At 59.7% G+C, this 23,557-nt stretch overlaps 1 protein-coding gene across 1 annotated transcript in view; it reads left to right on the top strand.

Annotated features, from left to right (window-relative positions):
• The window catches only part of CELSR1 (cadherin EGF LAG seven-pass G-type receptor 1), a 134,127-nt gene that overhangs the window by 50,222 nt on the left and 60,348 nt on the right, over positions 1-23,557 (top strand). Inside the window, exons 3-4 of the mRNA XM_072842665.1 lie at positions 2,636-3,274; positions 21,256-21,478. Of these exons, the coding sequence (XP_072698766.1) occupies positions 2,636-3,274; positions 21,256-21,478 (862 nt within the window). The remainder of the gene's footprint in view (positions 1-2,635; positions 3,275-21,255; positions 21,479-23,557) is intronic.

Here is a 23,557-nt window from a genome sequence, read left to right on the forward strand (position 1 = left end):
TCTCATCCATGAGGAAAAGCGACTCACTTTCCCCCCAGTAGCACGGCCCCCCGTCGGATCTGTCCTGTCGGATCTGTCCCACCGCCTTGGTTTGCGGGCCCTGCTCCCTGGTCGGGAAGGCCCGCTTCGTTTCCGTGGCACCCATGGGTGGGCAGCCAGGCCCGTATGTCCATGGAGGCCCAGAGATCCAGCCCGGATGACGTAGGTCCGACGCGAAGCCGTTGTCTCCCGGGACGTGGGGTGTCCGGGATGAGCCCTGGTCTCAAAGAAGTTGGCAGAGGAGTCCTAGGAGGGGGCACGTTTTGTGTTCCCGACCATCGGCGTTAGTTTCTGTGCCGTGTGGTCGCGGTGTCCCCGAGGGGAGCCGCCCGTCCCTGTAAGATCCCTGTTCCTGGGCGATCCCCCGCGCCCTGCCCTCCTGGCAGCCTGCGGGAGGCTGGTGGTTTAAGGCAAAAAGGATATTTCATAATGACAGCCACAGGGAAGCAGGCAGGTCCTCTATCCTGGATAATTATCCTGGGCCTCCGGGAAGAAAGAAAGGCATCGCCGGACCAAGAGCTTACGTGGGAACCTGCAGACGCTGACGCTGTGTGTGCAGAAGGTTCTCAGTCTTCATGGGCTCCCGGGGGAGAGATGTGAACAAAAGAAACAGGTCATGCGGCTCCCGGGCGGGAAGGTAGGAGAGCACGGGGGCGGGGGGCATGGAGGGAGGGCCCGTGTGACGGGACCCGGGTGGCCGAGGGAGGGCTCAGCAGCCGACAAGGAGGGCAGCGCTGTGGGAAGGAGACAGGGGTGCAAAGGTCCTGGGGCAGGAAGAGGGAGCCGCGTGGCAGGGCGGTGGAGGGTGATGGGAACAGGTCACAGAGGACCCACCACCAGAGGGGGTACGAGGTGTGGGTTTTATTCTGGAAGCCACTGGGGGCCCACCGGGGACTGGTGTGACGAGGTGGGCGTTTTAGGGTGCCTGCAGTGTGAGGACCACGGTGGGGGGCAACCGAGGCAGCCGCAGGTCCCGTCCGTGTTCCGGGGAGGGGAATAAACACTCTCCGTGGTGGGGAACGGGCTGCGTGGCGGGGACGGAGGGAGAGGACAGCACTCTGCCACTGGCTTCTCCCCACTGCCTGGCCCGGGCCTGTGGAACGTGAGCTGCCAGGTGCTGTGCTGGGGCTCCGCGGACGCCGTAGGCAGAGCGCCCTCACCTTGCGGCTCCCGCACCGACGCCCCACACCCGCGCTGCTTCCACTTACGGATCCCGCCCCATTGGGCTTTCACGAGTCCCGGGTGGAACGTTTGCCGCGGTCGGTCGGCGGAGAGCCGGCAGCGTGGGGCGTGGGGAGCAGCTGCATTTTCCTGTTTGGACGAGAGTTGTGACCCGGGGTCCCTTCCGAAGTGGCTCGTGGTGCTCCAGGGCCTGAGAGGGACAGTCCCCATGTACACAAGCTCGGGTGCATCACACCCCCGGGATTTGGGGCTTTGTGCCTCCGCGGGGACTGTGCTGGGGTCACAGCGACAAGGTGGCCCCTGGGTTCTTGTCAGTGGTCCCGATGTTCCAGAAACAAGTGGGGAGGGGTCCCTCCCGTGGCTCCTGCGCCCTGGGGGGGCACCCAGGAGGGTAGGAGGGGGTCCAGCCAAGGTTCACTGGCCTACACAGATGGCCTGTGCCCCGTGGACCCAGGGGTGCCCGCGTGTGGAAGGGGGCACAGGGGGTGGGGAGCAGGTTGGGGAGGGTTGGTCAGGGCTGCAGGGACTTGGAATCTGAGCCAAGGATATGAACTTTGCCAGGTTTTCTCAGGGTCCCCTTGCACATTTGGGATGGGGTCTGGGGGGGGAAGGTGACGGCCCCTGGGTGGGGTGGCTGCACCTGTCAGGGGTGCCTGGAAGGCAGATGATGGTGCCAGCCCATGGTGAGCCCCTGTGGCCCCCCTTGGGCCGCTCTCTGACCCTGGGGTCCAACGATGATGGGCTCAGCTTCATAACCCGGATACCCCACCCATTCCCGTCTCATGATCCTGAGTGCCGCGTGTCGTGCTTTGCTTCCCTGTGTGGGCTGAGGTACACCTTGTCTCCTGCGTGTCTTCCCAGAGCAGCGTTTGCTGAGCGTCTCCTGTGTGCCGGGCGCGTAGGGATGAATAGGGTACAATTTTGGGAAAAAAAATCAACGTGGTGTTGACCAAGGCCATACCTGGATGGCACCGTCCTGGACACTGTGGGGTCTGAGCGGGGCTGGGGATGGTGCGATCAGAGTGGGGTCTCCCGGTGTCTGGAACAGGTGCAGAGGGGGTCAAATGGGGCTCCACATCCCCACGTGTGAGGTGGGGGACGGGGAGGCACCAGGCTGGGTTGTGGGTGGTCCTGGGGTGTCCTGCTGAGTGCTGGGGGGTCTGGGGGGTCCTTTGGAGCAAGGCAGGCTCAATGGGAGCTGTCCTTTGGGCAGCTGGGGTGTGGAGGGAGAAGGACGGGGTCTGGGAAGCCGGGGTCAAGGAGGTGGCCACCGGTAGGGACGGGCGCGGGGACTTGGGAGGGTTTGGGAGGCTGAGGCTCAGTTCTGTCCTGCTGAGCGCATCCGAGGCCGTTCCCGGGTGGGGCTGGGAACACCCAGGACCCCGAGTGACCCTGACCCTCCTTGTGTCCACAGACGGCATCCACAGTGTGGCGGCACTCTGCACCCTGCGCGTCACCATCATCACGGATGACATGCTGACCAACAGCATCACCGTGCGCCTGGAGAACATGTCGCAGGAGAAGTTCCTGTCCCCGCTGCTGTCCCTCTTTGTGGAAGGGGTGGCCACGGTGCTGTCCACCACCAAGGACGACGTCTTCGTCTTCAACATCCAGAACGACACGGACGTCAGCTCCAACATCCTGAACGTGACCTTCTCGGCCTTGCTCCCTGGCGGCGTCCGTGACAAGTTTTTCCCGTCGGAGGACCTGCAGGAGCAGATCTACCTGAACCGGACGCTGCTGACCGCCGTGTCCACCCAGCGCGTGCTGCCCTTCGACGACAACATCTGCCTGCGGGAGCCCTGCGAGAACTACATGAAGTGCGTGTCCGTGCTCAAGTTTGACAGCTCGGCGCCGTTCATCAGCTCCACCACCGTGCTCTTCCGGCCCATCCACCCCATCACGGGGCTGCGCTGCCGCTGCCCGCCCGGCTTCACGGGCGACTACTGCGAGACGGAGATCGACCTGTGCTACTCCAGCCCCTGCGGCGCGCACGGCCGCTGCCACAGCCGCGAGGGCGGCTACACCTGCGAGTGTCTGGAGGACTTCACCGGTACGTGGGGCTCCCCGGGGCCGGGCGGGCAGGGGGCCAGCGGGTTCCGGCCGCCTTTCTCCGTCCGCCCTCCCTCCCCGGGTGGTGGCCAAGGGCCCGGTGCGGGTGTGGCCTCGTCGTGATGCAGGGACTGGCAGGAGGGTGGCATATCCCTCATGGTGCACAAGGTGGGCATCTCCCCCAGCGTCCCAAGGTCCCTGTGGATCCTGTGTGAATTGGAGTCACCCTCTTTTTTTAATATTTTATTTTTTCATGAGAGACACACAGAGAGAGGTAGAGACACAGGCAGAGGGAGAAGCAGGCTCCATGCAGGGAGCCCAATGGGGGACTTGATCCCGGGACTCCAGGATCACACCCTGGGCTGAAGGCAGATGCTCAACCACTGAGCCACCCAGGTGTCCCTGGAGTCACCCTCTTGATGAGGAAGATTATAATGTAAGAGCCACTAAAAACCCACATGCATGAAGCGACACACGCTCCTTTAAGTGGCTTTGCACTGGAAGCACTTCATTCGGGCGCTCGGGTTTAATGGGCTGTCGCAGCCAGTATCACTGGGGGTAGAAGTCCTGAGCCGTTAATCACTGGGGTCTGGGAAGACGGTGCTCACACCCTCTTGTCACTACAGAGATTACTCATCTTCTTTGCCCTGAACACATGCTTGCCTTGAGACGTCCTGACATATTGCGAAGACAAATGGCTCCAAGGGCTGCCAGGGATTGTGCTTGAGAACATGTAGCCGGAGCAGCCCGTTTGGAAGATAAATTCCAGGGGAGCCCGGGTGGCTCAGTTGGTGAAGTGTCTGCCTTCAGCTAAGGTCATGATCTCAGGTCCTGGGGTCGCGTCCCACGTCGGGCTCCCTGCTCAGCAGGGCATCTCCTCATCCTTCTCCCCCTGGTGCTCCCCCTGCTTGTGCTCTCTCTCTCTCTCAAATAAACAAATAAAATCTTGAAAGAAAGAAAGAGAGAAAGAGAGAGAAAGAAAGGAAGAAAGGAAGAAAAAGAAAAAGGGGAAAAAGAAATGCACACCGGCCCAATGGCAGCCGTCCGGCGTTCGGGAAAGCCGTCTGGCACCAGGTGGGGCCTCCCTCGTACCGGAGGTGCCTCTGCGATTCTAACGTGGACCGCAGCCTGGTTTTCCTGTTGAGTATAAACAGCTGAGAAATTGTTCTCTGCTTGTGTGGGACGAGCCCTGAGTTCACCGAGCTTAGAACAGGGGTTTAGGGTATCAGCTGGTATTTATGAAGCAGGAAGAGAGCATAGCCCGGGGGCTGGGGGGGACAGTGCTCTGCATCAGAGGAGGAGGAAGAGAGGCCGTTTGGCAGCCCAAGGACCTGGGGGTGTGCGCCCCGGCTTGCTCGTCTGAGCCCCAGCCTGGCCACCATCCTGCGGTGCCGCGCGGCGAGAAGGCAGCCGGTGGCCTGCCCCGTGTCCTCCCCTCCCCCTGCCCGTCTGAGGCTGGCCGTCCGTCTGCCTGTTGCCGTCTGTCTCTCTGAGTGTTAGCCTGAATTCCTGGCTACACCGGGGTGTGGTGGGGAGTGGTGAGGAAGGAAGGTAAGGAGACCCCTGCCCCCCCTCAGTTCCTGCCTCCGTGTCAGGGCCCTGGCTGTGCCCCCGAGGCCTGTACCCACCCCCCGCCCTGAGTCGTAGTGGACGCTCCCTGGAGCTTCAGCACGTGGTGGTGGCCCGTCCCTGCCTCTCCTTCCTTCGCGGCAGTGAGCTGGCATCTCGGCCCCTTCTGCTGTCCCCCGTGAGCTGCTGTCCCCTGTCCACCCCCTGCACACACATGTGGCCTCGACGGGGTGTGCTTCCTCCCATGAACCCTGCTTCAGATGGAGAACCACTGGCCCCCAGACCCTGGGAAAGGGCTACGTGCTCTGGAGACTCAGTTGGTAAACAGTGCCTCCCTTGCTCCGTAAGTATTAATTGAGTGCCTACTGTATGTCTGACCAATGCACACGTCAGAGCTGCCCCTGTCCAGTCGGGTGGGCCACCCATGGTTGTCTGTGCAGCTGGCCCTGTCAGTGGTCACAACGCGTGGCATTGGGGACCTGGGTGGGGGACAGGCCCTCAGGCACCCTCCACACTCCGGTGGAGTCCTAGGCTGGGGTGTCCGGAGGTGGAGGAGACCAGCCTCACATCAGGGGCACAGCAGTGGGCCTGGGTTCCAGAGGTCCTGGATGTAAGTCTGGGTAAACTGAGGCTGCTGGGGCCCGTGGAGCCCTGTTTCCCTCCTAAGGGGGTTCAACCCGCGGGGTAGAAGGGACTTCCCGAGTTCTCCAATTTTGTTTTCATCATGAGGGTTATTGCTCGAGAGGTAATGACCAGGATTGGCCCGGTGTGTCATCACCAGGGAACCCGCCGAGATGTCGTGATTGGCATGGGACCCGTCTGAGCATCTCTGGCACTAAAAGCATCCCTGTGTTTCCCTTGGAGATACAGACGGGCTCAGATGGATTGTTTCTGCTCAGTCCCCCTTCCCCTGCGTCTCCCTTTCTGCCTTTGAAGCCCTCCTCCTCTTGCGGCCGGTAATTGCGCTCATTTGCTGGTGCTGAAGGCGGCCCTGTCGTCGGGAGGGTTTTATTACCCGCTCCCCGGTAAGCCGAGCCCCGGCTGCGGCGGGCGGCTGGAAGCGGCCCAGGGCCCCCGGAACACCCCGGCTTCCTGTGCCGCCCCCGACGGGAGACGGGCCCGCTAATCCAGGAAGAGCTCCCTGCATCGGGTGCTGGGGAGACACCCGGCAGCTCCCCTGCGCTTCTTAAATCCACAGGCCTCCGAGGACAGCCCGGCCCCAGGGACGGACCCCGTCGTCACCGGGAGGCGGCCTCACCCCGGGAGCAGCAGGACAGGGCGGCTCGAGGGGCCGTGGACGCTGTCCTGGTTTCCTCCCAGCTTGGCAGATGCCCCTGAGCGAGCTGGCCCCTGCTCTGGGAAGGTTCTGGAAAGTTTCCCGACATCCTTGGTGCCGTGTTTCTGTGTTGGTTGCTCTGCTGACACATTGGGTGTGATTCCCTTATTTCTGTGTCTCTCAGGACAGCGGTAGCTTGGGGCTAATACTCATGAGCCTTCAGCGAGCTGTGCTGTTCTAGAGGATTCCACGTGCATTAGCCCAGTTCCTGCATCAACATTAGGCCCCGTTTATTCATGCAGAGGCTCAGGTGCGGAACAGAACAGTGGCTTCTGGCCCAATGGTTCTCACTGGGCAGTTCTGCCCCTGGGGACACCTGGCACCCAAGGACATTTTTAAAAATATCTATATTTTTTATTTTAGAGAGAGGGATTTCCAGAGAGAGCGTGAGCAGAGGGGATGGAGGGAGAGAGAATCGTAGACTCTGCACTAAGTGTGGAGCCTGAGGTGGGGCTCGATCCCATGACCCTGGTCATGACCTGAGCTGAAGTCAGGAGAACACTCAACCTATTGAGCCACCCAGGCGCCCCCACCCCGGATATATTTGGCTGTAACAGCCGGGGGTGGGGTGCTGGTGGGTGGGTGCCAGGTGCTCAGCATCCCACAGCACCCAGGACAGCCCCACACGGAGCACAGTCCTGCTGCGTGTGCGCGTGTACATGCGTGCTGGAGCGAGGGGCCCCACTACCACCAGCTGTGCGTGGAGGCAGGATTCCAACCCAGTGCTCTGCTCCTGGGCTCCTGCTCGCCCACCCTGTGGCCTCTTCCAGGCCGGCACGGTGGGCTTCCCCATTTACCTGCACACCTGACGTGGTGGTGCTCGCTGGCGGCAGCTGTGGCGGTGACCGAGCGCTCCAGCCCCTTCCCACAGCCCCATGAGGAGGGGACAGTTGTCATCCAGCTTTAGGAATTCCAAGGAGCAGAGCTACATGGGGGACCTGGGATCTCCGTCCTGAGCTCATGTGCTGCAGGGGCCAGGCTCGTCCACCCCCTGCCCCTCCTCCCCGAGCTCACAGGGGTTCCCCTCTTGCACCCCATGACTAATGAGCAACCAAGTCCCAACCATTGTGCCTCCACGTCCCATGCCCACCTCTACACACCTGAGGGCTGTGGCCTCAGCCCTGCCTCTCCCGCCCGGGAGCTGCTCTCCGTGGGGCGCCCAGAGAGGCCACAGAGGCCAGTTGGAAGGGCACTGGGTCACAGCGGTGCCGCCCAAGCCCTCCCAGGGTCCCCCCACCGTCCCCCCCGCCCCCTGCTCTCAGGCCTGGGCCCACCTCTCTGCAACGGCCCTTTGCTCACCTTCTGAAAACAGCATGCTGCTCTCACTGTGGTCCCTGCCTGTCGCGTGCACATTCTCCATGTCTTCCCGAATGTCACCTTGCTGCCACCACTGGTCTCCCTCAGCAGCCCCCCACCATGTCTGCTTGGTGTCGTCTGCTCCCTCCCCAGTGCCAGGCACACAGAAGGTGCTTTGTAAGTGCTCGTCCACATATGAAGGGGTCAGGGTCTAACTGGCCCGGCCTAGACGTCCTGGGGATGCTTTTGCTCCTGTTGTCACTGAGCTGGAGGGGACAGGAGGGTCCCTTCTAGGGGAGGAGGTGAGGTATTTATGACTCTGCCCTGCTGGCCGAGCCCCTGCTCTCACCGCAGCTGTGTGCTAACGCGTGCTCCCAGGCTTCTCACGGACGAGTGCCTTCTCGCTATGGAGAACTGCAAGGTGATTTATGGTCACAGATGAATGGCTGCCCATGGGGTGCATTCCTGAGGGCGCAGCAACTCTGATATCCCGGGGGTGGGGGGTTCCTGGACGCTCAGCACTCCGCCTGTTGGAGGGGAGGCCGGCGGTGGCCGTGCCTGGGCCAAGACATTTGGGGTACTGCCCCCCACCGTCGGTCGCTCTGGCCGAGTCTTCTTAGGGTCCTGTTTATTCTGGAGTGTATGATTTTATTTTTTTAAATATTTTTTTTTTAATTTTTTTATTTATTTATGATAGTCACAGAGAGAGAGAGAGGCAGAGACACAGGCAGAGGGAGAAGCAGGCTCCATGCACCGGGAGCCCGACGTGGGAATCGATCCCGGGTCTCCAGGATCGCGCCCTGGGCCAAAGGCAGGCGCCAAACCGCTGCGCCACCCAGGGATCCCTGATTTTATTTTTTTAAAGATTTTTATTTATTTATTCATAGAGACACTGAGAGAGAGAGAGGCAGAGACACAGGCAGAGGGAGAAGCAGGCTCCATGCAGAGAGCCTGACGTGGGACTTAATCCAGGGTCTCCAGGATCACGCCCTGGGCTGCAGGCGGCGCTAAACCGTTGCGCCATCGGGGCTGCCCTGATTTTATTTTAACTTTTTTTTAAAGATTTATTTATTTGTCTATTCATGAGAGACCCAGAGAGAGAGGCAGAGACACAGGCAGAGGGAGAAGCAGTCTCCACGCAGGGAGCCCGATGTGGGACTCAAATCCGGGACTCTGTGATCACACCCTGAGCCCAAGGCAGATGCTCACCTGCCGAGCCACCCAGGTGCCCCTGGAGCATATGATGTTAGATCCCTGGGCCACTCGACTGGATTCAGAGGGTGTTTCAGCGAAGGCTGGAGAGTAGCCCTGCCTCTGAGCATGAAGCACACAGCTGTCCCCGGGCTTCAGCGTCCGTGCAGCTGGACACCGCAGAAGAACAGGTGCTCCCCAGCTGAGATTCAGCTGGTTTGGGGGCCAGTGGGTCAGCGTCACTTAGGAGAGTCTCAGTGATACTTGGTTACGGTTTGTGCTAACTGCCCCTGGGTGGACTGTCCCAGTTGTCCTGTGCAAGGGTCTTCCGGTGACCAGGACCGTCCTCCGTGGTGGCCTCCCCAGGACTGGGGACCCTGACTGTCCCTCGTGGGAAACTTCAGGCCAGGACATTATGTATGAGTCCAAGGTCCGAGAAACTGCTGGTATAACAACTTAATCATCTTCTCTGTGAAGGAGAATATTTAAAACCAATTCTGGCATGGCTCAGATTGTGTCATTTAAAAAATGCACAGTACTCCCAACTGCACGTTTTGTCTTGCATTCTCTTCTAAGAGTCATGAAATTTCCATCATCATGTGGCACACGAGCGTGCTGCACGGTCCCGGGCCGGGGCCCGCGCCTCTGTGTGAGCTGCGGTGTCCCCCCTGCACAGAGGGGCATCCACCCATGGCCCACGCTGGCCACGGTGCGCGGGGCTGCAGGTCCCCCTTGAGGATTCCATCAGCAGGGTAGGTTTGGTCCTTAGACCAGAGGGGTCGTCGTCCTTCGAAAGGAAAACCATTGCCTGGCCTGTAATGAGATCTCGGAGCAGAAGTGGGGTCCTCTGTCGGGAAGGGGTGCTCTTCGGGTGGCCGGGGTCGCGGCAAGGTTTGCGCTCTCCAGAGCCTCTTCATCCTCTGTCGCATCTGTGTCTAGATTCCAGCTGAGGATCTCCAGCGTTTCGTTCAGACGTTCTTGTGAAGCTGGGAGTCATCGCACTTTGGGGTGACTTTATTTTCCTTAAAATAGTGCACTGAGGGGATGCCCGGATGGCTCAGTGGTTGAGTGTCTGCCTTCAGCCCAGGGTGTGACCCCGGGGTCCTGGGATCGAGTCCTACATCCAGCTCCCTGCATGGAGCCTGCTTCTCCCTCTGCCTGTGTCTCTGCCTCTCTCTCTCTCTGTGTCTCTTGTGAATAAATAAATAAAATCTTTAAAAAAAATTCATGCACTGAGACTGCAGCGTGGGTAGGTTTAGGCAGGAATCTCCTGTTCTCCATGAAATCCATAGTGTCCTCCTCCTCTCCTGGGCCGAGTGGCCTTAGGGGGTGAGGACGATCCTCAGACCAACCCTGGAGGCCCCCGTGGGCGCCCGTTAGCTTCCCGGGGGCCGCTGCGCAGAGGCGCTCACACTGGGGGGCGCAGAACCACGGGGATGCGTTGTTTTCACAGTGTTGTCGCCACGGGTCTGGCACCGAGGTGTGGCCCGCCTGCACTCCCTCTGGAGGCACTTCTGGTGCCTGGGGGCCTGTGGCGTTCCTAAACTTGGAGGTGCTTCTCCCTGGCCCTCCCCTGTGTGTGTCCTGGGTCTGCATCCCAGTTTCCCACTCTTTGAAGGACAGAGGTCATTGGCTAAGGACCCTCTGTCTGGCAGAAGTTCATTTTAACCTGATCATGTCCACAGAGACCTATTTCCAAATAAGATCGCAGTCATAGGTGCCCGGGGTCAGGACCTGAACATACGATTTTGGTGGTGGTGGGGGGGACATAGTTCCCCACGCCTCAGGGTTTCTGGTTGTCTGCAGTGGTGGCCACCTCTTGTCAACCTGCTTGTTGAGACTCCGCTGGCCCCAGAGGACACTCCTGGGCGGGTGTCAGGCTCCTGTGGTTTGTTTTCCTCTTAGAGACCTCAACCCGGGAACACGGGAGCCACAGTCCCTCCTGGTGGCTTCCAGGTGGACAGGGGAGCCGGTCACGGGCATGAGCTGGTGAGGAGCAAAAGCGTAAACCAGCACGTCCAGCGGCGGGCAGCGGCGTGGCCCGAGCAGGTGCCTCCTGCGGCCGAGCCCCCCTGTGCCATCACAGCGCCCCTCTGGGGTCAGGTCACGCCAGCCCCCCTGCGGGTCAGCCCCCGTGGGAGTGCCTTTGGACAGCTGCAGAGGCCGGGCTCGCCGGGTCGCCCCTGGCCAGGGTCCCGCAGCTGCTGCACTAAGTCCCACAAACGAGTGGCTTAAAGGTGCAGGTTTATTCTCTCATGGGTCCCCCTGGAGGCTCAGGGGGAGGATCTCCTCTTCCAGCATCTAGAGGCTGCCCGGACTCCTCGGCTCCTCCTTCCCCTCATTCCAGCCCCTGTCTCCATCATCCTGTCTCCCGCTACTGACCCTTGGCCCTCTGTGCCCCCCCCGCCCCATCTCGTGGGGACCCTTGTGATCACCGCAGCCCCCCGTGATCCAGCACGGCCTCCCCACTCGAGCTCCCCCTTTGAACCACAGGACATCTTTGGGGGATTCCATCATTGTGCTGCCCATACTCCTGCCCCCCCCCCCCCCCGCAGCACCTGGCACCCACTTGGCACCCAGTAGACATTTGTGGCAGGGATGAGTGAGCGAGGCCTTTGCCATGGCAGCCCCACGGGGGGGCTGTCTCCCGCTGTCTGGGGACACAGGGCTGAGGGCCATCGGGAGTTGCTAGCTAGTCGGCTTGTGTCCCTGGCCTGAGAGTGGTCTCTGGCCGCATCCTGCCGGTGTGAGCCCATCGCGGGGGTGGACAGACGGCCCTGGGGGCCAGATGGCCAGGCAGGACTCATCCGATGGGGCTGCCGGACACCCCTGGAGGGAGGGCTTCATGTTAGCTGGGCTCCCTGGGGTTCTGCTGACTCCGAGCCATGAATAAAGAAAATGTCTTCTTTCTGGACATTGATTTGCCCCAAGAAACCAGCCACCTCCCCAGCACCACGCAGGATGTGGAATTCGAACCATCTGGGGGCTGAGCTGCTGTGTGTAAGGATGACAGAGGTTTCAGTTAGCATTCCAGCTGAGTTTGGACACGTTGCTGTTTGAGAACTGGCACAGTTTCCCTGCAAGCTGATAAAGTGGTGGGGACCCCCTCCCGGCCTTGAGGCGTACAGCTGCCAGCGTCACCTTCCACCACTGGTTCCACGCCCGGGTCTGCAGGATCGTGCCTGACCCTCAGCCCTCCCTCCATCCCTCCCCAGCCGCTCGCTGCTCTGCTTGGGCTGGGTCCTGCACCTCTGCACCGCCCCCTGGGTGTGGCGCCCCATTCATCCCCACCTGCACAGCCTCTCTCTAGGAGACCTCCCCAGGCCCGCCATCCCTCACACCCTCGGGTGTCCCTGTGCCCTTAGACCTAAATCATATCCTGTGTCCGAGATGTCATCTTGGAGCTGGTTCTTGACACATTGCAAGACAGCCTTGTCTTGACAGCCTTGACAAGGCTGTCCCAGGGCCTCCCTGAGCAACGTCTCCCAAAGCTGGGGGGGGCCTCCCAAGACGATGTTTCCAGGCCGTGTAGCTACCCCAACACCTGGAGGGAGGCAGTTGCAGAGGCCCAGACGGGCACTCGGGGAGCCCCGGACGCAGACTGGGGCTTCTTGGCATGTGTTCAGGCCCCAGGGCATTGTGAAGACTGTGTACCCCCCAGGACCGGGCGGGGGTGGGGGGCTTGGCTGGGGCCCAGGCTGCCAGGCTCTGCCTCATTCTGGGTCCTGGCACCTCCGAAGCTGCCACCAGTATCCTTCTGAGCCCCCATCCCCGGCCCCTCCCCTGGCTTGGAAAGGACTGTGACTTTGCTTTGGCGGGGGTGAGGGTTGGGGGGATGGTAAGTGCCGTGTGAAGGAGCCGAGAGGGGGATCTGGGCACTCGGGTCCTGGTGGTCACCCCCGCTGAGCCTGCCTGCTGACCATGTGTAAGTGCCCAGTGCCCTCTGGTCGGCCTCTCCCACCAGCCTGGGCAGCCAAGATCTGGGAAGTGCACCTGCATTGTGTGTTCATTCAGCGCCTCCTGTGTCCTCGGCCACTGCCAGCCAGGGCCCCACGAGGACCTGGGGGGGACAGAGGGCACTCTGTGGTCAGCAGCTGCGGGTCCACTGAGCCTCAGGGAGATGCTCGCAGGCTCTCGGGCTGCGGTTTGAGAACTGGCATGGGTCTCTGGGGGATGGAACCGGGCCGGTCCCCTCGGAGCGCGATTAGGACTGGCTCAAGCTCCGGGAGCTTCCCTGGGGGGCTTTAAGCAGCAGGAGTGTGTTCTGGACAGTGTCCGAGGCCAGAATTCTGAAATTGACGGTGTCCCATCCCGCTGACGGCTCTGGGGAGGGTCCTTCCTTGTCTCCTGCAGCTCCGGGTGGCCTCAGGTGGCCCTGGGCTGTGGCCACACCGCTCCAATCTGCCTTCGTCCTCGCACGTGTGGTGTGGACATGGGATTGCTGGGGTCTCTCATCTCAGGACCGTTAATTTGATCCCATCTTTGCCGTGTGAAGCAGTGGTCACAGGTTCTGGGAATTAGGACAGGGACGGAACTTTCCGGGCCACCGCTTAGCTGACTTCAGGGTTGCCTCTTTCCTGGGCCCCTTGTGGGTGTGAGGAAAGGGAGGGTGGGGGGAGCATCCCTTTTCTGAAAGGTGGGGTCCTTGAGTGTGCCCCGGGGCTGGGACTGGCTGGGACTGGCTGGGACTGGCTGGGACTGGCTGCGCCGCACTGGGCCACGCGCCTGCTGGAACCTTCCGTTTCAGGCACCAGGAGCTGAAAATGCACACCGATTATTCCGGTTAGCCGGGTTTCCGCCTCCGATGTGTAGGTGACTCCCGTGAGCAAAGCCAAAGCTGTGGATAAACCAGAATCATTTTGTTCTTTCCTGCTGGAATGCATTTTTTAAATTTAGATTTTAAAAAATGGGTGTGTCTGGGGTTCTGGGAAATTGCTTCAGAGACAATAATGAAGTCATTTGAGACGGCCCAGAGAACGCCCCGACCTGGACAAGCCTGCAGTGGTCTGGTTTCCGGCTTCCCCTCCCTCCCGGTGGGTGAGGGCATCAGGGAGGGGGGCCGGCAGGTGTCCGGGCTCCCCGCAGAGGCCTTTTCTGGCAGCCTTGCCTCCTGGGGGGGGGAGGCTCCAGGGCAGAGCCGGTCACTGAGGACGGGGATGTGAGAAAAGTCCCAACAGTGGAGGGGGGGTGTGTGGAGAAGGACTGGGGGTGGGGCTGGGGGTGGACAGGTGAGGCCTCCAGTCTCAATAAGTCTATTAATATAACAGGGAGTCACGGGGTGCCTGGGTGGCTTCGGCTCAGGTTGTGATCCTGGGGTTCTGGGATCGAGTCCTGCATCTCCCTCCGCCTGTGTCTCTGCTTCTTTCTGTGTGTCTCTCATGAATAAATAAGTAAAATCTTTAAAAAAATAACAGGGAGTCACAGTACCTTGGGCCAGGTGCTCAGCTCAGAGCTCTACAGAACCAGCTCATTTCACCTTGACACCACCCCCCTAGGGTGCTAGGGATTGCTCCAGGGCAAGACAGAAATCCTGCCTACAGTGGGGAAACTGAGGCACCGCCCAGGAGCTTGCTCTCGGGGAAGCTCTATCCCTGGCAGCGGTGCTCGGGGGTTTGGTGGAGGGCAGGGCTGAGGCCCTGGGTGGGCGGAAGGATGGATGGGCAAATTTTCCCAGTGTCTAACCATTTCTGATGTCCCCTCCCGTTTTCAGAGACCCTGAAGCGTCCCCTGTCCCTTGTCTCCCATCTCTGTGCTTTCCCTGGTGATGACGCTTCTGATGTGAACCACGCTGTTGGATCGTGTCTTTTCGTTAAGACGCTAGACCCCTTTTGGGACCCTGACATCCGCTGAGGACGGATCGAGGGGCTTGGGGGTGGTTCCGGTTCGGTGTCCTTGTGTCTGAGGACCTGACCCTGACGCTGCCCCACTCTCTCCTGACGCTCTGCCCTCTGTGTGCCTCATTGATCTCCAATTGTGCCTAAACTTCACGCTTCAACGTGCCTTTTATGCTTCGCACCCGATGCCTCCTTTCCTCGCCACCTTTGGAAGTTCTGGTTTTTCTAGTTCCAGGCACTTAGCTATTTCTTAGGATTAGGAGGGACTTGTCCCTTTATTAATTGAACAACCTAAGTCATGGAATGTGCGCACGCCTTCCCATCCTGGGCCCATCCCCAGCCCTGCTCCAATCCTGAGGGTCTCCGTCTGGCCGTGCCCCCGCTTTCCCCTCTGGCTGGGACCCTGTCGTCCCTCTGGCTCCGTCCCCAAGCAGCCCCGGGCAGGTTCTGAAGCCCGTTCTTGGCAGGTGCGGGTGTGGATTCACATCAGCATCTCCCTGGTTCCAGCCCTGCCCCTCCTCTCCCATCCTGCCATGACGGTAACACGCCTGTGCACACACACATCCTCCACATTGCACACACACCACACATGCACACATCACATAATACACACACGTACACAACACATGCATGTCCCCTGCATCACATACACACCACACGCACCTCACACATGCACACATCACATACCACAGAAAATCACACCCCATGCACACAGGCACACATTGAGTACCACACACACCTATACAACACATGCATGTCCCCTGCATGACACGCACACCACACATGCGTGCATGTGCACATATACCTACCACACACACCACATCTCACATGCACACCACACATACCACACACACATCACACCACGCATGTATACACTCCACATACATACCCAGGACCCCAGTAGGTGTGTCATACCACACCTACTCATACCACACACACCACACTCACACACATACACCGCACTCCTATGCCATTTGCTTTCCCTGTCTTGCACACCCACCGGTTCTCTATATAGTGAAGTCAAGGTGCTCAGCTACCCCTTCCTTGTTCACAGACCTCCTGCCCAACCCTGGTGTCCCAATGGCCAGGACTCAGGCCCTCCTGTCCTCTGCTTGTGGGCCCTTTCTGGGGCCCAGTGGTCACCCAGTCGCTTGCATCACGAACCCCCGACCCTCAGGCTGAGCCCAGCTTGCAAGTTCACACACCCCGGCACCATCTCTTTCTTCTATTTGCCATATCTTTAAGGAATGTTTTCATTACATACAAAAATTGGTATGTGTCCTACACTGTGCCAGGCCTCAGTTTCCTCGTCTGCAAAACAGTGATGTAGAAGAGTCCCCGTACCTGGTGCTGTGGAGATGAGAGCAGTAATGAAGCAAGTGAGGGGCAGGAGGCCCCCCTGCCGTCTGTAGCCCTGTGTTCTTAGCAGTCACCTTCCAGGTGAGCCCTGGGCTCCAGCTCTCTCAAGCTGAGGCTTCTCCAGGGATTTCATTGCCCCCTCAGACAGAGGGTCTGTGGCCCTGACACCGAGGGCTGGGGGCCCTGGGCCAGCATGCAGGGTCCCCTCCCTCCCAGCCCCAAGCCTGGTGTGAGACTGGCATCCCGTCATGGGCGGACCTCGGCTCCTGGGAGCTTCTGTTTCATAGTTAAGAATGGTTTCTGGCGGGGGGCAGGGGGTTCTTTTCCAAAATTTCTGCTTGGGGTTCTGCATTTGTGGCTGTGACCAGGAGGCTGAGCCCTGCGTCCCTTCCCTGCAGGGACCTTGTGGTGTCATACATTATTGAGCAAGGCTATCAGTTTGCTCAGGGAAACCTGATCCTTGGTGTGGGGGTGGAGCTGTCAGTTGTCTTGGGGGGGGGGCGGTGCACAGGAGGAGAGAGTCACCCCGGAGTTGGAATGGCCCAGAGCAAGCATTTGACTCGAAGCAGGATGTTAGGATGAGAGAAGCCCAGACTTAGTTTGAGTAAGAATTCCCAGAAGAGGGAAGCTGAAGTTAACTCCGCATAGGAAGCATGTCTGAGAACCCTTGGATTTTCATTTTAATAGTTGTTTTTCACAAGAGCTGTATCAAAAGTCTAAGATATGGGGCTCACTAAGTTCGATCCAAGTGAGTTACTTAAAGTAAGGTGATTTTTAGAATTAAAAACTATCTTTTTTTGGTAAATATATTACTTATTCACAAGACACAGAGAGGCAGAGACACAGGCAGAGGGAGAAGCAGGCTCCCTGCGGGGACCCCGAGGTGGGACTCGATCCCAGGACTCCGGGGTCATGACCTGAGTTGAAGGCAGACGCTCAACCACTGAGCCTCCAGGCGCCCCAGAATTAAAAAACTCTCTTATTACATCTCTTCTGAGCTCCGTGCTCACTGATGTCAAGTGGGTAGCTTGAAATCAGCTCTGGGGGGAGCGTGCACACCACAGAAATGGGACATACTACAAGCAGGGCTCCCCCCACCAGGGCTGGCTCCTAGGACTTACCGACACCCCCGCTGCATGGCACATGCATTGAAGACAACGCGCTAGTGGATTATCAGGTAGTGTAAACAGGCCACAGTGGCCGCTGTGGGAAGCGCCCTCAGGTGACCCCAGGTCTCTGAGTGGGGGTCCTAGACCCCAGACAGGGAAAGCTTTCCAGGCTCACCCAGGTTGTCTGAAACCCCCGAACACTCCGAGTTCTCTAGAGAAGATGTGTTTAAACTATAAAAGCAATTCTTGGTTCATTACATCAACATTTTCCCAACACTGTTTGAATCAAATATATGAATTATGTAGGTTTTATAATTTTGTGCAAGCATTAATCACTGGCTTGGACCTGGGAAAATCCTGGCATTTTATGACTTCATTTCACGAGCATGTGCTGCGTACCTGCTGTGTGCTGGGCATTTGTCGGGCGCCCCCTCTGTGTCTGGCACCCTCTGTGTGCTGGACATTCTTAGGCTTGGCTCCAGCAGCCCCCGCCCCCGCCCTGGAGCCTAGGGAGACGGCTGGTGCCACCCTGGAGCCGGAACACGCTCTCTAGAAGGAAGCTTCCAGGCCCTTTAGCATCTGTCACAGGCACCCTTGGACCTGGTCAGGCGGACGGGTGAAGCTAAGGGGAGCATGCCTGAGACGGGGCTGCATCCAAGTACAGGGAAGCCACCCCCAGAGGCCGGAGAGAGGCCAGGCCCCGAGGAGGACAGTCACCTTCGGTTATCGTTGTTGGTGGTGCACACCCACCAAGAATGTTGGGGCCCCGTGTGGTCGGAGTGTGGGGTGTGCAGGGGCAGGTGTGGTGTGCGTGGGGGCTGGGGGTATGGCTAAGGGCCAGGCCCCGGGGCGGAGGGGGGTCTTTATGGAGCATTGAATGGCTTCTAAGCTGGTACCTGGCAAGGCCAGCATCCTGAAAGGCTCTCTCGGGCGTTATGTGAAGCCCAAGTAGGATAGTAAGTCAGTGGGCACTGGCCTGGGTTCAGGCGTCCGTGGCAAGGATGCTGTGTCTGTGTGGACGGGGGGCTGCGTAGCTGGGGGGGCGGGCGGCAGTGGAGGTGAGCGATGTGGGACTCCGGGAGGTGGCTGGGGGTCCTTGATGGGGATGAAGAGGAGGAGTGGGGGTGACTCTGGGCTTGCATCCCCTGGACGGATGGTGGGACCTTCCCCTAGTGAGGGGACCCCGAGGACAACAGCCTTGGCAAAAGGAAGATGGGGTCTGAGGTCTGGGCTTCCTGGGGCAGTGGTTGGGTTGTTTGGGTGGGGCCCCGAGGAGAGGGCCTGAGCCTGGCCGTGGGGGTGAGGAGCTGGCCCCATGTGGGTGCTGCACCCCTTACTGGCCTTTGGACGAGCCTGGGGGAGAGCCCTCCTGAGGGCAGAGGAGCCAGGGCTGAGCGTCACCCAGGAGCCAGGGGCGCAGCTCCGCAGAGTCAGATGCTGCTTCCCTCTGGGCGCTCTTCACTGAGGCCAAAATTTACTGCGATCGTGGTTTTAGGACAAGCACAGAGGACTGCCATGGGTCAGGTAGTGTCCCTCCCACATTCATGTCCAGAACCTCAGAACGTGTCATCCTTTCAAAACAGGGTCTTTCGAGATGTATTAGCTGAGGCTCTTAGGATGAAATCATTCTGGATTTGGGGTCTCCCTCACTCCAGGGATGGGGTGTCCTTGTGAGAGAAAGGAGGGGGGATTTGGGACACGGAGCAGATGTGCGTGTGAAGATGGAGGCAGACACTGGAGGGACGTGGCCACCAGCCTGGGAACCGCGGGAACCACGGGAAACAGAAGGACCTGGAAGGATTGGGACCCTCCCCTGGAGCCTCCGAGGAAGCCAGCCCTGCCCACACCTTAATTCTGGACTTCTGGCCTCCAGAACTAGGAGAGAACACATTCCTGTTGTTTATGCCACCAAATTTGTTGTAATTTGTCCCAGCAGCCCTAGGAGACTAATAGGATTGGAAATGAAACAAAACAAAACAAAAACATTATGGTTAAAACATCAAAACAAACAGCTCCATGGAGACTTAGCTTTATTTACAGCTTATTTATCCATTTTTATTTTTTTAAAATACTTTATTTATTTATTTGTGAGACACACAGAGAGAGGCAGAGACACAGGCAGAGGGAGAAGCAGGCTCCCTGCGGGGAGCCTGACGGGGACTCGATCCCGGGACCCTGGGGTCACGCCCTGGGCTAAAGGCAGCTCAGCTCAAGCGCTGAGCCCCCCAGACTCCCCATATTTACAGCTTATTTAAAACAGCACGATCTTCAAGAGAGGGACAGGGATAAGCCCCTGGTCTGTGTTTCGACCTTTCTGTGACAGCCAGACGGTCTGAACCCGCAAGTCCCCGCGTGGCCATCCTTCCTGTTCCTTCTGAGGAAGGGAGTGTCCCTGCAGCCACGGAAAACTGCTCTGGAAGGAGGAACACAGACCACGCAGAGCCCGGGAGGGGCGACAGGGGCGTCGGCTTCAGGTTCATCCAGGTGGACGTGGGACAGTCTGGACCACAGCCCGCATGGCTGGTTCTGGAACGCTGGGGCGGGGTGCCGTGGGAAGGGCCGTGCCAGGCCTCCCTTTGTTTGCCGTCACGGTTTGGGGAGCACACCCCGCCCCGTCCCCTCGCGGCGGCTCTATTCCAGGATACGCTGTACTTGGCCCCTGACAGGCCAAGCTGGAACTCGGAGAGCAAACACTGCCAAATGTCATGCACATTTTTGGAGCAGAGATTAGAGAAATTGAAGTGTATGAAGGACAAACACACCTTAAGCTAAGCATTTAAGATGAACGCAGAGAATTTGAGAAGGCCTCGGGCCATCCACCTGGAGGAGGCCAGGAGCGCTGCTGTGGGAGTGGAGGCGGGGGGGAGGGCGTGATTGTGTGAGCAGGTGTGCAGCTCAGTGTGAGTGCAGGGGCGCATGTGTGGGTACATGTGTGGAGGTGCAGCGTGTGTGATGTTGAGTGTGCATGTGCATGCGTGCACTTGTGAGCATGTGTGTGCACATGAGCCCAAGCCTGCCTGGCACAGTGGCAGGGCCACCTGGGGGGGTGTCGGTGTCCATGGAGGGTGGAGCTGCGAGGGGGTCTGGGCGGGTCCATGGGCTTCTAGCCCTTTCCTTTCACTTCCCAGCAGCGTGGGAGCCAAGCCTCCCTGGGGGCGCCCTGCCCCGGGGAACAGCCTCCTTACATTGCCCAGGGGGTCGGAGGAGGAGACCCCACTTGACCTGTGCCTGGCCCTGGGGGCCTTAGCTTGGGGAGGGGGTCACTGGCCTGCTGCCCCACACGTCGTGGGATTCAGGGAGACATCAGCAGCGTCGAGCCCCCCCACCCCCTGTGTTTGACGGTCTCAGACTGGAGCCACCTCTGCCAAGCGAGTTGCACTTCCTCAGTCTGTGGAACTGGGGGTGAGCATTGGGGGTATGCGGGGAAGGAGAGAGAAAGCGCCCGTCTTCCAGGAGCGCCACTGGTTTCGGATGCTGGCGGCAGGTCCGTTTCTCCTGTGGCCCCAACATAAGCTCCTCCGAGTAACCGCAAGGCTTTCCTGGGGGCGGCCGTGGAGGTCAGCAGAGGTCAGCTCAGGATGGACAGCTGCCTCCCTGAGGGTCCCCCCAGTTGGTGAGCATCCCAGCGGATGTGGTCTGAGTGCCCTGGGTCTGACAGGCCTCTGGGGCAGAAGCAGTCTCTGGGGAAGCTTCCGGAACCCTGCTGTCACCGAGGTTTAGGCTTCTGCCCTTGGAGAGCTTCTAGGCCAGCAGGAGGGCCTGACGGAATTACAAATGGGGGGGCCCAGCATTGGGCGGGCTGCGGGGGGCTCGTGCATGAGAGGCAGCGGGGCAGGGGGGCTGGGGTGCAGGGCGCTCCTGTGTGCTCCCCAGTCTCCCTCTGTTCTGACTGCACAGCCACCGCCCCAGGCGTGGGTGTGGGAGGGCGCGTGAGGATCCCGGTTAGTGTCACCATTTCCAGGTGATTCCCTCCCAAGAGAGGGGTGTCCATCCCTGCATGTTACTCTGCCCCCCAGAGTGCGGGGACCCGGTAGGGCAAGGCAGGGATGGGGCCCCCTGCAGAAGAGCCCCCGGGGGTGCTTCCCAGGACCCGTCCTGCGATTACCCACTGGGAGCAGGGGTGCCACCGCTCCGGACAACGGTGTCTCCGTCCTCAGAACCCCCGGGTCCTGCAGCGTCTACACGGCATTTAACCCTTGGCCCGGTCTCGCAGCTCCTCAGGCAGCGGCGCCGGCGGCCCAGGTTCCGGGGTCCGGGGTAACCTCTCCCTGTCTGTCTCATCCCCCAGGAGAGCACTGCGAGGTGAGCACGCGCTCGGGCCGCTGTGCCAACGGGGTGTGCAAGAACGGAGGCACCTGCGTCAACCTGCTCATCGGCGGCTTCCACTGCGTGTGCCCTCCCGGCGAGTTCGAGAGGCCCTACTGCGAGGTGACCACCAGGAGCTTCCCGCCCCGGTCTTTTGTCACCTTCCGAGGCCTGAGGCAGCGTTTCCACTTCACTGTTTCCCTCACGTGAGTGTGGCGCCACCAGAGCTCCTGTCCTTGGAGCGTTGCGTGTCCGCGCATCGTGTCTCTCTGCCTGGGTCTTGCAGCGGCCCCACCGGCCGATCTGGGGGTTCTGAGCTCAAAAATGAATAATTTCAGGGGGTACCTGGGTGGCTTAGTCGGTGGGGCGTCCAACTACTGATCTTGGGTGTCGATCTCTGGGATGTGGGTTTAAGCTTCGCGTTGGGTGTGGAACTACTTAAAAAAAAATGAATTTCAGGACAGCGGGGTGAGAGCCGCTTCCTTTGACTGTAAAAATAGTTCTGAGGCTAGGGTCACCTGGGTCACCTGGAGGCCCATGGTTTTGAGGTTGTTGCTGTTTTATTTTGACCCTCCGTCCGTGGCTCCCCCATGTCCTGTAGAACAGCCAGTGAGGGGCCCTGTCTGGGGCGCGCTGTGAGGGCGTGGGGCAGCAGAGGACGGACGTGCCCAGCTTTCCTGGTGCCCCCCCATGACCCACCCGTTCCCCTGGCTGTAGTGCAGACACGTGGTGGCAGCCTTCGACGTGGACTGCTCAGCTGGGCCGCACTGCCGGGCCCTGGATCCTGGCTCTTTCCCTGCTCAGAAAGGGCTCTGCCCTCAGCCCACACGTCTTGCACTCAGAAGGCCCACCCCGTGGACGCAGCCTCCGAAACCAGGGCTCTGCCGTGGGATTCCTCTTGGCCACTCTCTGCCCCGTGTGGCCTGATGTTTAGAACATTGTGCTTCTGTGGGCGCCTGCCCCCTGAATCAGAGGTGTTTTATGTCTTCTGACAAACGTATCCCTGGCGTGTGATGGGCGTTCGTCTGGGGCATGTGATCTTGACGTCCGTGTAGCCGCGGCGACCCACCACCTGGGCGTGGCTGGCAGTCCTCACTCACATGCTGTGACCATTGCCAGCGAGTAAGCCGCGGGAGGGGGTCCCAGTGGGAGGCTGACCTACAGGTGACCAGAAGTCCTGGTGCCGGAGGTGGGCAGGCCCCGGGGCACACCTGTCGGAAACCGACAGGAAGTCTGTTGGCTCCAGACTTAGAAACTAAAATATAAAGCATTTTTAAAATAGATTTTATTTATTCATGAGACACAGAGAGAAAGAGAGAGAGAGAGAGAGAGGCAGAGACACAGGCAGAGGAGAAGCAGGCTCCATGCAGGGAGCCCGACGTGGGACTTGATCCCGGGTCTCTAGGATCATGCCCTGGGCTGAAGGCGGCGCTAAACCACTGAGCCACTCAGGCTGCCCTAAAGCGTTTAATTAAACGTCCAAGGGTCATAATGTGATGTCCACTTGCTTGCCCGATTTAGTATTTTTAGGTGATTTCATCTGACGGCAGGATACGGGGCAGTTTCCCGTGTGTGTGGCCGTGGCTGGGACATCAGGGCACAGTTAAATCAGTGAGCAGTGCTTTAGGAAGTGACTTCAAAGGCAAACATTGTGAAAAATCCTCCCCAAATCCTCCCAAAACGTGAGCAGAAGAGCAGCTCCTCTGTGGGGACTGGTAGCTTGGGGACGGGGCCCTGGGGGCCTCCTGCAGGTGCCTGGCGGGGAGAGCTGGGCTGGGCACCGGCAGGAAACTTCTGTTTCAGGTGATTTCATTCACGGTGGACTCTCCTCGCTCTGGTTCCTGTTTGCCCAGTGCTTGGGCTCCCTCGCGGCCCTGTGCACCCACAGCCGCCCCCATCCTGTGTGCTCTGCTTTCCTGGTCCCCTCGCCAAGTCTTGGTCTCTGTTTCTAGTCTTTCCTCTTCTTCTTGCCTGTCTGGACCCTCCCCTTGGCCCTGGGTCCCCTGTTAGGGCTCCGTGTCCAGCACGGACCTCTGGGTGCCTACCCTAGGGTGGCAGGTGGGGGGTGGCCACGCGGGACCATTTGGCACCAACATGCGGTACCAGCTCCAACCGTGGTCCAAAGAGGAGGCCACAGCAGTGCAGCCTCCCAGCGAGCGGCCGTCTAAATCATAGAAATGTCCATTTTAAGGCCCTTGAAGGAAAGGCTGGGGTCACATCCTCTTGACAGTCTCTGGGTGCATGAAAACAGATGAACCAACCCCAAATCCAAAGGAATAATTTCC

This window comes from Canis lupus, chromosome 11, assembly GCF_048164855.1.
Source record: "Canis lupus baileyi chromosome 11, mCanLup2.hap1, whole genome shotgun sequence".
In the NCBI taxonomy this organism is placed as follows: Eukaryota; Metazoa; Chordata; class Mammalia; order Carnivora; family Canidae; genus Canis; species Canis lupus.